Source organism: Hyperolius riggenbachi, chromosome 7 (assembly GCF_040937935.1).
Source record: "Hyperolius riggenbachi isolate aHypRig1 chromosome 7, aHypRig1.pri, whole genome shotgun sequence".
Lineage (NCBI taxonomy): Eukaryota > Metazoa > Chordata > Amphibia > Anura > Hyperoliidae > Hyperolius > Hyperolius riggenbachi.
This window is the reverse complement of record NC_090652.1, coordinates 14,366,842-14,383,374: the sequence shown is the minus strand read 5'-3', so window position 1 is coordinate 14,383,374 and position 16,533 is coordinate 14,366,842. Positions and strand designations below refer to the sequence as shown.

The 16,533-nt window shown below is 45.4% G+C and overlaps 1 protein-coding gene across 1 annotated transcript in view; it reads left to right on the top strand.

The window, feature by feature from the left end:
* LOC137525342 (uncharacterized) overlaps positions 1 to 16,533 on the top strand; it is a 244,791-nt gene that overhangs the window by 52,689 nt on the left and 175,569 nt on the right. Inside the window, exon 6 of the mRNA XM_068246396.1 lies at positions 4,824 to 6,356. Coding sequence (XP_068102497.1) covers positions 4,824 to 6,356 — 1,533 coding nt within the window. The remainder of the gene's footprint in view (positions 1 to 4,823; positions 6,357 to 16,533) is intronic.

Here is a 16,533-nt window from a genome sequence, read left to right as displayed (position 1 = left end):
CCACTTGCCGCTTCCACAGCCAGGAGCATTCTGCACCTGTGCAATTCGTGCTGCGCAGGTGTAGTACGCTCCTGGCGGCGGAGTGTGTGCATGCGCACTACGCCAGACTGGCTCAAGTACCTGGACTCATAGCAGAAGATCCAGGTGGCGGAGGAGGACAGCAAGGAAATGATTAGCCTGAAGGGGGCTGGAGGAAGCCCCAGGTATGTATAAAACTTTAATTTCATCTCTCAGGTTTACTTTTACACATTAGTACTATACATATGCACTCCCCACAGAGCTTCAGGGAATCCACTGAGAATGTTGTGCACATTGAACACAGAGGTGTTGTCTATCACCCATAAACATGGTTCAGATTGTGCATGAAGAATGTGTAATAGAGGAAGAATCTCCTCATTCCCCTGCAGAGTACCTGCACATCACTCTTACATGTACCCACAGTCACATTGCCTAGTACAGGGCTTTTCAACCTTTTCACTAACTGTACCACTTGTATTGCCTGAAAAATTTCATGTCCCACCAGTATGCTTGCGCAGTAGATCTAACCTGATCAGGCTCAGCTGTCTCAACCGGACCCCTAGCGGAAAGTCGCTGCTGTGCATGTGCTCGCACAGAGAAGGAGATCTTCGGGGGTTCCCGGAGGCTTCCCCCTCACGAGGTAAGTACCTCCCAGGGGCACTTTTTTCTTACAGGTACACTTTAAGAAAAGAAGCGCATATGGGAGGCGAATTGCAGGAGGCATTGGTGGGGAAAAGGATTCAATTTATGTTGATAGCCTACAGATTGCCATTACTGTCAATCTGCAGGTAGACAGCCAATATCGGTAGCCTCCCCCCTCCTCCAGAGAGCTGGGCAGTGACTCACCACAAAGTTTGGTTCTCCCTTGCTCGCTCCTTGCAATGCTGCCCTGCGGAATAGTTCAGACCTCAGATCAGTGGTAATCTGGCCGCAGTGCAGAGATAGCCAGGTGAACGGTACACAGTGTTGGCACGTATGCTTCAAATACAATAAAGTGATTACACTGTTCACTTCCAGTATTTTAAGTATACTACTTCTGTATTTGAAGTATACCTGCCGTCATTGTGCACCATTCGCCTGGCTGTCTCCGTATGTCGCAGGGCAGCACAGCAAGGAGCAAGACAGGACCAGGACAAGCAGCAGGCAGGCAAGCAATTAAGTGACAGGCAAGCTTGGAGTGTACCACCTGGCCAACAGCAAAGTACCACTAGTGGTACGCGTACCACAGGTTAAAAAGCCCTGGCCTAGGGCCTGATAGATTTCTTTGTTCCGGTCTGTACTTTTTACAAGTATTCTTACAAAGGACTAGTTTTAGTCTGTGACTAAAGGGAATAAATATGGCAGTCTCCATGTCCTTCTCACTTAAATTGTCTTTTAAAATTCCTAAGCGTTGGCAGTTAAGAGACGACTTTCATGTTACATACTTTCAATCAACAAGATTGTAATATGCAAATTAGAGAAGTCGAGGAGTCGGTGGAATCCTAAACTGAGGAGTCGGAGTTGGTGGATTTTTGTGCCGACTCCACAGCCCTGATAAAAAGAAAATAAAAAAGAATTAAAATAAATGAAATGGAGAATAAAAATTAGATAAAAAGAACACTGAAACTTTCTAATCAAATAAAATTCAAATCAAAATATATTTAAAAAAAATAAATTATATCAAATTTTAAATAAAAGATATAAAAAAATAAATAATAAAATAAAAAGATAAACAGACTACAGTAAAGCCCCCACACACACACAAACACACACACACAACAGCAGTCTAATATGCAGCACAATTATCAAACAACTTTTGTTGTGAAACAAGTTGAACAACCCAGAAAAAAAATTGCATGCTATTGGTCAAAAAACTGATAAGACTGATAAACCGTCAATCCAATGTTTGACCCACACCATACAATTTCTTGCCAGATTTGCTTGGCTGATCAAATATTTCCAGCATGTCTGATCTGAAGATCGATTGATTTTTTTTTAGCGATTTTCTGAGCGATTTCCATCAGTTTCGACAGAAATCGGTCAGAAAATCGCTTAAAAAAATCAATTGATCTTCAGATTGGACATGCTGTAAATATTCGACCGGGCAGGCAAATCTGTCAAAAAATTGTATGGTGTGGATCTAGCACAACAATTGGATTGACGGCTTATCAGTCTTATCAGTTCTTTGAACAATAGCATGCAACTTTTTTTCGTTGTTCAACTTGTTTCACAACAAAAGTTGTTTGATAATTGTGCTACATAAAAGTCCGCAGTTGAGAGTGTGTGTGGGGGCTTAAAGGACAACTGAAGTGAGAGGGATATGGAGGCGCCATATTTATTTCCATCTCAGCAATGCCAGTTGCCAGGCCCTCCTGCTGATCCTCTGCCTCTAATACTATTAGCCATAACCCCTGAACAAGCATGCAGCAGATCAGGTGTTTCTGACATTGTCAGATCTGACAAGACTAGCTGCATGCTTGTTTCTGGTTTGATTCAGATACTACTGCAGAGAAATAGACCAGCAGGGCTTCCAGGCAACTGGTATTGATTAAAAGGAAATAAATATGGCAGCCGCCGTATACCTCATATTTCCGCTCCCTTTTAACGCTCACTCACTATCACTGACTACACTGTAAAACAAACCACCTTCCTCACTCACTAGTCACTCACTACACCAGGGCCAGATTAAAGCCCAGGTCACATAGGTCATGGCCTAGGGTGACACAGGAGCAAAGGCAGTTGGGCAGTGGGCTGTTAATGTGCAGTTAGCAATTGAATTTTCAGTTGCAAGCTTGCAGTGCAGGGAGAGATCGGGTGAGCGTGTGACTGCAGAACTCTCCTGCTGTTGCCTGTGGCTGGCTGTGTAGTGTGTGTGGCTGCTTGCCAGACCTGGTCTGTGGCTGCCCGCCTTGCTTCATTGTTTCAGTACTTCACAATAGCTGCGGGCAACCGGAACTGCCTGGTCTTGTGGGCATAGCGTCACTCGCCAGATGTTTCCCACCTCCCTCCTCCATATAGCAGCACCGCCAGTCACTCACCCCTCCGCTCTCCTCCAGCGCCAAAGCTTCCTCTTCCCCTCCTCAATCATCAGCTACCGCTGTGCATCTCTTTCTGCTTCTGGTGTTTCCTATCGTAATTCACCAGTAATGTGCCGACAAGCCACAGGTGAGAGGTGGTGGCTAATGATGGGAATGAGGGAAAGAGGAAGTTTTGGTGCTGGAGGCAGGAGGAGAGGTGAGTGACTGGTGGTGCTGCTGTGGGGGGAGCTGTTGCGTAATGGGGATGGGACTATCAAGCTACCTAAGCTTTTAGGGGCGAGGGGGGGAAACATCTGGCCATCTATACTACAAGGGGGGGGGTGCATCTGGCTACCTGTGCTGCAAGTGGGGGAGTGTCTGGCTTCCTGTCTTGCTGTGGGACGGGGGAGCAGTTGGCTAACTATACTGAAGAGGGGGGTTATCTGCCTTCCAATACTGAAGAGAAGGGGGGAGGGGATGTTGGAGAAGATGCTGTTGGTCAGGGGGCGGCTGGTGACAGTACAGATCCATCCCTGCACTACACTACAAGCTGCCTCTGCTCTCTCTGTCACACTACAGCACACCCTCTCTCACTGTCACTAGGCCTCTCTACACTCACATCTGACTTTCTGCTGTATCACACTAACTTCAGCAAACTCCTCCTTCTCACTCACTAGTGCACTACAATCTGTCTGTCTACTCACTCCTCACTCACTCACTATCTCAACTCACCAGATTCTGTCACACAACCCAATCCACACACAACTGATTCTCTGCAGCACAATGCAGCACACTGTCTCCCTCAATATCCTCCTCCTCACTGAACCCACAAAATGGCTGACAGTCTCACCTCTCTTATATACAAGAGGGGAGGGATAGCCTGTGATAGGTAGCTAGGATCTGGTTGCTAGGGCCTATAATTGCTCCAGATTGGTAGAGAATCCGATTGGCCGGTTAATGCTGCTATATTTAATGTAAGCTATAATTGTGGATGTACGCATAACTTGCACATTTCCGCATGCAATCCGCAGTACACTGATTGGCCTGAGATGACCGTGGTGTTCCGCTTTCCACAGTAATTTTCTGAAATTGTTACTCCAATCACAGGACTGGGAAATACTCGCTAGTATTGCACCAATCAGAGAGTGCGGAGGCATCCCGCGGGATTCCCATTTCCACAGAAATATTCTGCATTCTCTGATTGGTCCGATGCTTCTGAGCTTCGTGATTGGCTGACATTTCCGAGTTGCTGTAATGCGGCATTCTGACATTGGGCTCTATTCACAAAACTTCTCATACATGACTTATCACCTCATTTATAAATATAACCTTTCAGCACATTTACAAGCAAAATAATCACTCAAAGTAAGTTGTTTCTGATTAACTTTATTTCAATATTACTTTTCTTACCTTAATTATATTATATGTTTGCTCTTTGGAAGCCTAAAAATGTAACATAGACGAGGTGGAAACAGGAAAACATGTGACAATCCTTTTTGAATTATTTTTCGTGCAAGCCAAAGTTGTAGTCATGCGATTGGCCGCCTGTAATGAGCTCCACCTTCTGCAGTTCTCAGTCAGGCTGATAACTTGTGATAGTCAGTGGCATGCCAATAACTCTGAGATGGTGCAAACTGTATGCTAATTTTATGCAAAGCTATGCACTTGCTGCATCTGGTACTGGTTTCCAGTCTGCACAAACTTTACCTCAACTTGGAACTATCAGCAGCTCACTGACCATCCCTAATGATAATTGTTCCTCCCCTCAGAATTCTCTAACAGGAAGTGGTGATGTTTCTCTATTTGCAGCGCAGAGTCCCGGCATCAGGAACCTCTCAGAGACTTGTCTCTTTGTATCCACAGACTGTACAGCAGATGATGATGTCACTGGACAAGAGTCTCCTGCAGATATCTTGGTTACCCCAAATATTACCCCAAACCCCCCTCACCTGTATAATCCTGAGGGGCCTCATACCCAGCACAGCTCTCCCCCTGCTGGAGGGTCTCATTCCTGTGCCACACGTGGGAAATGTTTTGTGAGGAAATCAAGTCTTGTCATACGCAAGAGAAGTCACACTGGTGAGAAGCCGTATTCATGTGCTGAGTGTGGGAAATGTTTTGTTCGGAAAGCAGAGCTCTTCATCCATGAGAGATCTCACACTGGTGAGAAGCCGTATTCATGTGCTGAGTGTGGGAAATGTTTTTTACAGAAATCAGACCTTGTCAGGCATGAGAGATCTCACACTGGTGAGAAGCCCTATTCATGTACTGAGTGTGGGAAATGTTTTGTACATAAATCAGACCTTATCAGTCATGAGAGATTTCACACTGGTGAGAAGCCGCATTCATGTGCTGAGTGTGGGAAATGTTTTGTACAGAAATCAGACCTTGTCAGGCATGAGAGATCTCACGCTGGTGAGAAGCTGTATTCATGTGCTGAGTGTGGGAAATGTTTTGTACAGAAATCAACTCTTGTCAGTCATGCGAGAACTCACACTGGTGAAAAGCCGTATTCATGTGCTGAGTGTGGGAAATGTTTTGTACGGAAATCATATCTTGTCCTCCATGAGAGAACTCACACTGGTGAGAAGCTATATTCATGTGCTAAGTGTGGGAAATGTTTTGTTCAGAAATCAGCCTTTATCAGTCATGAGAGATTTCACACTGGTGAGAAGCCGTATTCGTGTGCTGAGTGTGGGAAATGTTTTGTACAGAAATCAGACCTTGTCAGGCATGAGAGATCTCACACTGGTGAGAAGCTGTATTCATGTGCTGAGTGTGGGAAATGTTTTGTACAGAAATCAACTCTTGTCAGTCATGAGAGAACTCACACTGGTGAGAAGCCGTATTCATGTGCTGATTGTGGGAAATGTTTTGTACAGAAATCATATCTTGTCGTCCATGAGAGATCTCACACTGGAGAGAAGCTGTATTCATGTGCTAAGTGTGGGAAATGTTTTGTACAGAAATCAGACCTTATCAGTCATGAGAGATTTCACACTGGTGAGAAGCCGTATTCATGTGCTGAGTGTGGGAAATGTTTTGTACAGAAATCAGACCTTGTCAGGCATGAGAAATCTCACACTGGTGAGAAGCTTTATTCATGTGCTGAGTGTGGGAAATGTTTTATACAGAAATCAACACTTGTCAGTCATGAGAGAACTCATGCTGGTGAGAAGCCGTATTCATGTGCTGAGTGTGGGAAATGTTTTGTACGGAAATCATATCTTGTCCTCCATGAGAGAACTCACACTGGTGAGAAGCTGTATTCATGTGCTGAGTGTGGGAAATGTTTTGTACAGAAATCAAATCTTCTCAGACATGAGAAATCTCACACTGGTGGTAAGTAAGAGTCAGTGCAACATATCTTCACCTTTAGTGAGCCTGAACTGGCCACAGCATACTGCTCTCCATCTCCCCAACACAGCTGGAAGTAGGGAGTATGGAGAGTGGAGTGCAGCGACCAATAACAGGCTTGTTCAGTTCCGCTTATCCCTCTCACATCGCTGGGGAGAAGTAGTGATGGTCAATTAGATGCAAATAACTTCAAGTTGATGCAAATGTATGCAGCTTGAAAATTAACCAATCAATTCCTGCTGAGGTAAAGTCTGGTTCATTTTCAATCTGAATAAATTTGCATAACAATTTGCATGAATGTGCATCAACTCGAAGTTATTTGCATCTACTTGACCATCACTAGCGAGAAGCTCTATTACTGCACTGAGTGAGGGGAATGTTTTGGTTGTGGTTTATTTCTTGCTAGACGCACCTGGCAGCATATTATACAGAGTCCCGGGGCTCTTTCATGCTACTCAGCGCATTGGTTTGTAAAGCAAGTCCCTGAGCTGAGGTGGGATGATGGGATAAACATGGCTACATATAGTACTAAGCCTCATTAGTAATTGGTTGTGTTCATCTTCTATTTATTCCATTGCAAGTGGTAAAGATGTAATTGAAAATAAAGCACAAGTCAGATCCGTACCCCTCTGGGTCCTCCCCAGGCTCCCCACATCCTTTTCCCGACCAGCGATCCAGCGCTGCACCCTCTAGAACAGCTATTCTCAACCGGGGTTCCATGTCAATTTGACAATTCCGTGGGACACAACAGTCCCACTTTCCCCATTTCTGTGGAACAATATAGTCCCGCTTCGGCATATGGCTGCAGCAGCGGAAAGATTCCTTCATGCTGCTGCGAGGGATGTGGTGGATGGATCTGTAAAGCAGCCGCATCACCTGAAGCCCGGTCTATAGTTCCGGCACGCACGGGAGTTCAAACAGAATCCCTGCTTCAAGGAGGAGGGAAGGACGTCAGATGGTAAGTATGGGTTTTTTTTCCCTGCGCTGACACCAATGACCAAAGCAGCCACAGATAGGGGGGGCAATGCAGCCACAGAAAGGGGGGGGCAATGCAGCCACAGATAGGGGGGACAATGCAGCCACAGAAAGGGAGGGCAATGCAGCCACAGAAAGGGAGGGCAATGCAGCCACAGAAAGGGGAGGCAATGCAGCCACAGAAAGGGGAGGCAATGCCGCCACAGAAAGGGAGGACAAAGCAACCACAGAAAGGGGGGGGGCAATGCAGCCACAGAAAGGGGGGGGGCAATGCAGCCACAGAAAGGGGTGGGGCAATGCAGCCACAGAAAGGGGGGGGCAAAGCGGCCACAGATAGGGGGGGACAATGCAGCCACAGATGGGGGGACAATGCAGCCACAGATGGGGGGACAATGCAGCCACAGATGGGGGGGGGGGACAATGCAGCCACAGATGGGGGGGACAATGCAGCCACAGATGGGGGGACAAAGCGGCCACAGAAAGGGAGGACAATGCAGCTACTGATAGGGGGGACAATGCAGCCACAGAAAGGGGGGACAAAGCGGCCACAGAAAGGGAGGACAATGCAGCTACATAAAGGGGGGACAATGCAGCTACATAAAGGGGGGACAATGCAGCTACATAAAGGGGGGACAATGCAGCCACAGAAAGGGGGGACAATGCAGCCACAGAAAGGGGGGACAATGCAGCCACAGATGAGGGGGGGACAAAGCGGCCACAAAAAGGGAGGACAATGCAGCTACAGAAAGGGGGGACAATGCAGCCACAGAAAGGGGGGACAAAGCGGCCACAGAAAGGGGGGACAAAGCGGCCACAGAAAGGGGGACAATGCAGCCACAGATATAGGGGACAAAGCAGCCACAGAAAGGGGGGACAATGCAGCCACAGAAAGGGGGGACAATGCAGCCACAGAAAGGGGGGACAATGCAGCCACAGAAAGGGGGGACAATGCAGCCACAGAAACGGGGGACAATGCGGCCACAGAAACGGGGGACAATGCGGCCACAGAAACGGGGGACAATGCAGCCACAGAAACGGGGGACAATGCAGCCACAGATAGGAGGGACAATGCAGCCACAGAAACGGGGGACAAAGCAACCACAAACAGGACAAAAAGCCACACAAACTGGGGGGGAAGGAGACAGTCCCACAAACAAGGGGGACAATGCAGCCACACAAATGGGGGTCACACTTGTTATTAAGGGAAGGCACATGGGAGCCATAATTGCTAACAGGGAGGACAAAGGGGGCCATTCCTATTAAGGGGGACATAGCTGGCCACACTAAATAAAGATGACATGGGTCATATATATATATATATATATATATATATATATATATATATATATATATATATATATATATATATATATATATATATATATATATATATATATATATATATATATATATATATATATATATATATATATATATATATATATATATTTTTTTTTTAACAATAAAACATTATTGTCACACATCAGAATATAATACAGAGAAGGATGAAGAGTAATCAGAATACAGTGCGGGAAAGAATGCATTATCAAGTGAGCAATCATATTGGAGGGGTCCTATAAAAGGGCCCGCATAAAATCCATAAAAGCATGAGGAATACTTTGTCTTTAATTGAAAGTATCTCTTTGCATTTCAGGGGGGCAACCCCCCTTTTCATCAGGCAAATAGTAGTTGCTTTGCTACATATTTATTCATTTTATTTATTTATTGTATTTATAAAGCGCCAACATATTACGCAGCACTGGACATTAATTTAGATTACAGACAAGATTTAGGGATGACATACAGCAATATGACAATACAGGAATACAAGAAAACCAGATCACATAGCACAGTATGAGTACAAGGTAATGCTTAGTCACTGGATGGAGCATGGAGATCACACAGCACAGTATGAGTACAAGGTAATGCTTAGTCAGTCACTGGAGGGGAGCATGGAGATTAGGCAAGTTAGGTTCACTCAAATGCATAGCATGGGTTTACAGTAATGGAGGTTCATGATCAGGTAGGACACAAAAGGAGGAGGACCCTGCCCAAAGGCTTACAATCTAGAGGGAGAGGGAGAGACACGAAAGGTAGGAGACCAGAGTTCAGCTGTGGGTTTAAAGCAATTGTGAGGTGTGATAGGCCAGAGTGAAAAGGTGAGTTTTGAGGGCCTTCTTGAAGATGTTGAAGAAGGGGGCTGCCCTAATGGGTGGAGGTAGGGAGTTCCATAGTGTTGGAGCGGCTCTTGAGAAGTCCTGGAGGCGTGCATGGGACTGGGTGATGCGGGGGGAGGTCAGGCGGAGTGAGCGGCTAGGTGTGTATCTCTGAGTAAGATCAGAAATGTAGGTTGGACAGGTTTTGTGGACAGATTTCTAGGTCAGACACAATATCTTGAATCTGATTCTGGACTGGATAGGAAGCCAGTGGAGGGATTCACGGAGGGGAGCTGCCCTGGTGGAGCGATGGATTACTTGAGCAGGGGCAGTACTGTGGCCTGCTTGAAGTCTGAAGGGAAGGTGCCTCTGGATAGGGAGAGGTTAAAAAGGGTAGTGAGGACTGGGGCCAGATCCGTGAAGTGAGGCTGAAGAAGATCAGAAGGGATGGGGTCAAGAGGGGAGGTAGTGGTATGGGAAGTCTGCAGTAGGTGGTTGACTTCCTCTCTAGGGCTGATGAGAGAGTTTGGCGATACTGAGCTGCAGCAAGATTAGGACAGGTTAGGGTGGGGAGAGTGGAGGAGAGGGCATGGAAGGGGTCAGCAAAGCCACTAGGGTTGAGCTTGCGTAGGTCTCGCTGCCATTGACCAGGTGGGTGGGAGGGTAGTTTGGAGGTGCCTTCCGTGGGGAGGTTGAAGGGTGATGGTCTGAGGGTGGAAATGGTGCGATGTCGAGGTCTGCAGTGGTGGTGGATTTAGTGAATATAAGGTCGAGAGTGCGACCTGCAGTGTGTTGGTGTGTTGTACTAGGCCATGTGAGTTGGCTATGGTGAGTAGCCGGGTCACAACAGAGTTCTGGGGTTTATCAATGGGAATATTGAAATCCCCGAAGATGATGGTGGGAAGGTCAGAGTCGAGGATGTGTTGGAACCAGGAGCAAGGTTGTCGAGAAATTGTCGTGTGGAGCCCGGAGGGCAGTATAAGACTGCAACAATGGCTGGGAGGGGATTGTCGAGGCGAATAGTGTGGGCCTCAAATGATGTGAATTGTAGGGAGGAAGGTGGAGTGAGGACATGGAATGTGCAGGATGGGGAGAGGAGCAGACCCACCCCTCCCACGGTCCTGTTGACTGGTCTGGGGGTGTGACTGAGGTGAAGCCCCCTGTAGGAGAGGGCAGCCCCTGCTGCAGAGTCAGAGGGGATAAGCCATGTCTCACATTTAAATACAATAAGTCAAAGAACAATTGGTAGGACATTGAGGCAGTCTGGGCCAATCCGTGTCTATATGCAAATTTAATCAGGGACCATGAGTCTCTGTGGCATGTAAAAAATTTCTTGCACTAAGTGGGTTTGGTAAGTATATGAAGGGGTATAAAAGTGAGTAAGAGAGTCATAAAATAAAACTGCCACTAGGTGGCAGCCACAGTGCACTTATCTAAACCAATAAACCCTGCCGTTCCATCCTCATCCAACAGAGGGTGCATTCCCCCATTTTGGGGGGCATGTAGTTATTAATTGTTTCTAGAACTTGTTACTAAATTGTTACATACATTTTTACATAAGTGGTCACTAATGATTGAGTAATAACATTAAAGGTACACTATCAAAGTTTGTTTTTTTCCCGAAGCCCTTTAGGCGTTAGAAGGGATGTGTAATGGCAGATAATAGTAGTAAATGAAAAAAAAATTCAACAGCTTATCAGATTTTGTATATTGCTGGGACAGTGTAGGGGTGACGGAGGAGTTTCTGTATTCAGCGTTATTGGCACCAACAGGAATGTCTCTCTTCCTCTGCACAAGCCTTGCCAGAGGCAAATAAACAATCCATGCTGGGCCAACAGCAGAGAGACTTCTTATGTGAGAGCAGATTATTTCACATGCTGTAGTGAGAGATTCACTGACTGAATCAGTGTTGAATCTGTGAATCTATTAGTACAGCGTGTGAAATAATCTGCCCTCGAACAAGAAGTCTCTGTGTTGTTGGCCCGGCATTGATTGTTTATTTACATCTGGCAAGGCTTGTGCAGAGGAAGAGAGGATGTTTTTTTCCTAGTCTACTAGTATTATCTGCCATAAAAAATCTCTTCTAACTCCTATAGGGCTTCTGGAAAAAAAAACAACTTAAACTTTGATAGTGTTCCTTTAATTGCGGCTAGGAGTCATTGAGGAGGAACTATCAAAGAAACTGTCCTTCTGTGAACCCCACATAGGTTCCACTTCTCTGTCACTATTCAGAGGAATGATTTGCTGTTTGCCTGCTTTCTCACACATCATATAAGAACAACTGAGAATTTTTTTTAGCTACAGAGAAGGTTTTAAAGAGAAGCACCTGTACTTTTTCCTGTATTTGCATGACCCCCCCCCCCCCCCCCTTCATTCAAAATGAGTTCAAGGCTGTAAACTCTGTTTAATTCAGACTGCGTGAGGCAGAGGGACACAGAATCAGGTACACAGAACTGCAGCTGATGAGTTATTTACACATTATTGGAAGGTATATTTCGGATTTCTATAATTTTGAAGAGATTTTACTCACAGTATTACAGCCAGTGAAGATTGTCTCTGTATGTTGGATGTGCTGGACACAGTCCTCCATAGTAATGCCCACAGTGAAAACTATTCTCTGTAAATGTCATATTTTCTTCACATAATAAAAAAAGGTGAAAAAAAAATCCTTTGTATTGCTATTTGCTAGTAATTACTGGAAATATATGTGGCATTTAGAGTTTTAGTTAACTTTGATGTTAATAGTGGGTTGAATGGTAGTTAATTAATTAACTTGGGGTGATGTAAATCTATGGGAGCTGCTATTCCTGCCACAGCATAGATATCACTCACCACCGCCATGCGCTGTCACCTCGCTTGCAGCTCCCACCAATCGCATTGCGCCGCAGCTCACTCGCCCTTCTGTCGGTATGACAGCAGAGCTCCATGGGCTGGTCAGGAGCTGATTTCATTGGCTCCTGACCCTGCCATCACTGTAAGCCAATCCCATTGGCTCACATTGATCACAGGAGCTTTTTTTTTGGTAGCGAGCAATCTGTTCTTTGAGGCAAAAAATGGAGGGTGCCGGCTGCACATGCACTCACCCAACAAATGGGAGCAGGGAAACCAAGCACCAAAGTCCACAGCAACCAGAAAAAGGGGATCCCGCTGCACCAGATGATGTGAAAGTAGAAATGTCTTTATTGTCCAATCCAGCATTACAGCAACAGATAAAAGCTCACGCGTATCGGAGCAGACGGCTCCTTAGTCATAGCTCCTAATAATCATATGAGTAGCCGTCTGCTCCGATACGCGGGAGCTTTTATCTGTTGCTGTAATGCTGGGTGGAACAATAAAGACATTTCTACTTTCAAATCATCTGGTGCAGCGGGGTCCCCTTTTTCTGGGATCTGTTCTTTGAATCTCAATGCTTTTATCCAGGTGTCGGTAACTGTTTTATTTGGGGACCTTTCTTGGAGGAATCTCTTCTTCAGGATCTCTGACTGTTCCTCAAAATCTGTGGTTTTTGTATCTGTGGTTCCTCCTGATCCTTTTAAAATGGCCTAACGGTACATTTTTGTTAGCCATTGGCATGGCTTGTAGTGTTCGCTAGTATAATTAACCACATAAGGACCACAGTCTTTTCACCCCTTAAGGACTAGAGCCTTTTTTTCCATTCAGACCACTGCAGCTTTCACGGTTTATTGCTCGGTCATACAACCTACCACCTAAATTAATTTTTCCTCCATTTCTTGTCCCTAATACAGCTTTCTTTTGGTGCTATTTGATTGCTGCTGTGATTTTTAGTTTTATTATATTCATCAAAAAAGACATGAATTTTGTCAATAAAATGATTTATTTTTTTTACTTTCTGTGTTGACATTTTTCACATGAAGTAAAATTTCTATATACATTTTTGTCCAAATTTATTGTACTACATGTCTTTGATAAAAAAAAAAAACATTCAGTGTATATTTATTGGATTGGGTAAAAGTTATAGCGTTTACAAACTATGGTGCCAAAAGGGAATTTTCCCATTTTGAAGCATCTCTGACTTTTCTGAGCACCTGTCATGTTTCATGAGGTACTAAAATTCCAGGACAGTGTAAATACCCCTCAAATGACCCCATTTTGGAAAGAAGACATCCCAAAGTATTCACTAAGTGGCATGGTGAGTTCATAGAAGATTTTATTTTTTGTCACAATTTAGCGGAAAATGACACTTTGAAGAAAAAAAAAGGTTCCATTTCTACTAACTTGTGACAAAAAAAAAAAATCTGCCACGGACTCACCATGCCCCTCTCTGAATACTTTGGGGTGTCTACTTTCCAAAATGGGGTCATTTGTGGGGTGTTTACTGCCCTGGCATTTTGGGGGTGCTAAATTGTAAGCACCCCTGTAAAGCCTAAAGGTGCTCATAGGACCTTGGACCCCTTAGCGCACCTAGACTGCAAAAAAGTGCCACACATGTGGTATCGCCGTACTCTAGAGAAATAGTATTTATGTGTTTTGGGGTGTATTTATTTTACACATACCCATGCTGGGTGGGAGAAATATCTCTGTAAATTAGATTTTTTTTTGATTTTTTTCACACACAATTGTCCATTTACAGAGAGATTTCTCCCACCCAGCATGGGTATGTGTAAAAATACACCCCGAAACACATTATACTACTTCTCCTGAGTACGGTGATACCACATGTGTGGCACTTTTTTGCAGCCTAGGTGCGCTAAGGGGCCCAACGTCCTATGAGTACCTTTAGAATTTCACAGGTCATTTTGAGGCATTTGGTTTCTAGACTACTCCTCACACTTTAGGGCCCCTAAAATGCCAGGGCAGTATAGGAACCCCACAAGTGACCCCATTTTAGAAAGAAGACACCCCAAGGTATTCCGTTAGGAGTATGGTGAGTTCATAGAAGATTTTATTTTTTGTCACAAGTTAGCGGAAATTGATTTTTATTGTTTTTTTTTCACAAAGTGTCATTTTCCACTTACTTGTGACAAAAATTATTATCTTCTATGAACTCAACATATGCCTAACGGACTACCTTGGGGTGTCTTCTTTCTAAAATGGGGTCACTTGTGGGGTTCCTATACTGCCCTGGCATTTTAGGGGCCTCCTACACATGTCTGAGTTAAGTCATAAGTAAAGTAATTATTGAATCAAAGGCTGACTGCACGTGATTCCACAAAAAGAGCTTGCAGTTAGCTTATTCACCACAAGATGTCGATCTCGCCTCTACCACGTGGAAGGCACAGAAAGGATCATATTTACCCAAAGAAGGGAAATGATGTAACAGCAGGAAGAGAAGTTGCAGGAGGTGAGCGAACACGCGGCTGGAAGAGGTAATTGTGTGAATCTTATTATATATGGAGCAGAGCAGAGGTTTGGGGTGGGCATGCTTTGTTACAGAGGAGGACATAGTACACCTGTCACTATCCTGATCATTCCCCTTGATGAGACTTATATATAACTGCTGTGTCAGTTTTCTATTGCTCCCCTACATAGATTATGGGTGGCATCTCACCTTGCTAGTAATTACTTAGTTCAGTCACATAACAGAGACAAGAGAAGATATCTATACTCAGGGTCGTAACTAGAAAACACCGGGCCCCCTGTAAAACTTTGGATGGGGGCCAGCTCAAGGCCGTTTTGGGGGGCAGGAGAGGTCGCAGCCAGGCATGCTCAAATAACTAATTTGAATGAAATCCTAATAGGTGTTCTTTCATCCCGCTAATTACATCACCTGTGCGGGTGGGCGAGGGGGAGTTAATCTTACGCCTGAGGCGTCTTTTTCGCTCTGTCCCTCGGCGCCTCCCACGAAGCTCCCGTCCGGCTGCAACACACCCTGGGCTCTTTCTTCTGTGTACGAGATCTTGTGCTTTCCGACAGGCTGGTACAGTCATTGGCTCGGCATAGCAATAGGCGGGACCATTCTGTACTACTGACTGCAGAGTGCGCCTCCAGGAACGAGCAAGCCATTTGCCCGCTCAAGTACAGAGAAGGGACGCTGGAGCCTGTGTGGCTAAGGCAGGCCTGGGCAATCTAATGCTGGGAATACTACACGGTATGGCTCGATTGATAATTTCCGACATGTCCGATCACCCGCCCGATCGATTCTGCGTTCGATACCGCAGGGGGGACAATGGAAAAAGATAAGGAAAACGAGCAGAAGATAAGAGAATCACCCACGGGGTCGAGCGGGGAATCGATTGGGCGGCAGAATCGAGGCACGGAAACTCACCGTGTATTCCCAGCATAAGGCTCTTTGACTTTGTAATTAGTAATTCAGTGCCACCTTTCATTCTCACAGTTGCGTCACGAAGTCAATTATCTCTCCCTCCCCACTGAATGTGTATCTGTAATTGCAAACCGTCTCAGTGAAATACGGCACTTCTGTTTAGAAGACGGTAGAGAGGAGTGGGAAGTGCAGGCAATCACTCCACTAGCAGAGAACGGGCCTACCTGGAGAACAGAGCACACAGACAGCAGCGCTGAAAGGCAGGCTTGCTCAAATTCGTATTCGGGAGATACCCGGATAGTTCTATCCAGATATCTCACAGTACACCTGTGCGGGTGGGGGGGAGGGTCAATCTTACCTGTCTGAAGTCTTCTTGCTCCGTCCCTCGGCACCCCCCATGATGCGGTCCACGCACATCACGTGACGCCAAACACTTCCTCCTTCAACCCGGAAGGAGGAAGTGTTTGGAGTCACGTGACTGCCGCGTCGAGGGACGGAGCAAGAAGACATCAGACAGGTAAGATTGATGGCAGCCCAGCTGTGACCTTGGTAAGATTAGTTTGCATACATAAGGCTCTGTTCTGCAGTTTATTCCCCCTCCCCCCACCTTTTTTTTTTAACCCTAAGGATGCACTTATTAAACTCTGAAATCACCAGGGCCAGCATGCACTTTCAGACCATGCTGGGCTTTGCATTTTAACAAAGAAAACCCTAGTTCATATCTATGTTTGAGTTTGCAGCTTCTCTTTGTGATCTGATCTGTAGGACATGCTGAGCCTTGTGGTTCCACAATGATTCCTCATCAAAT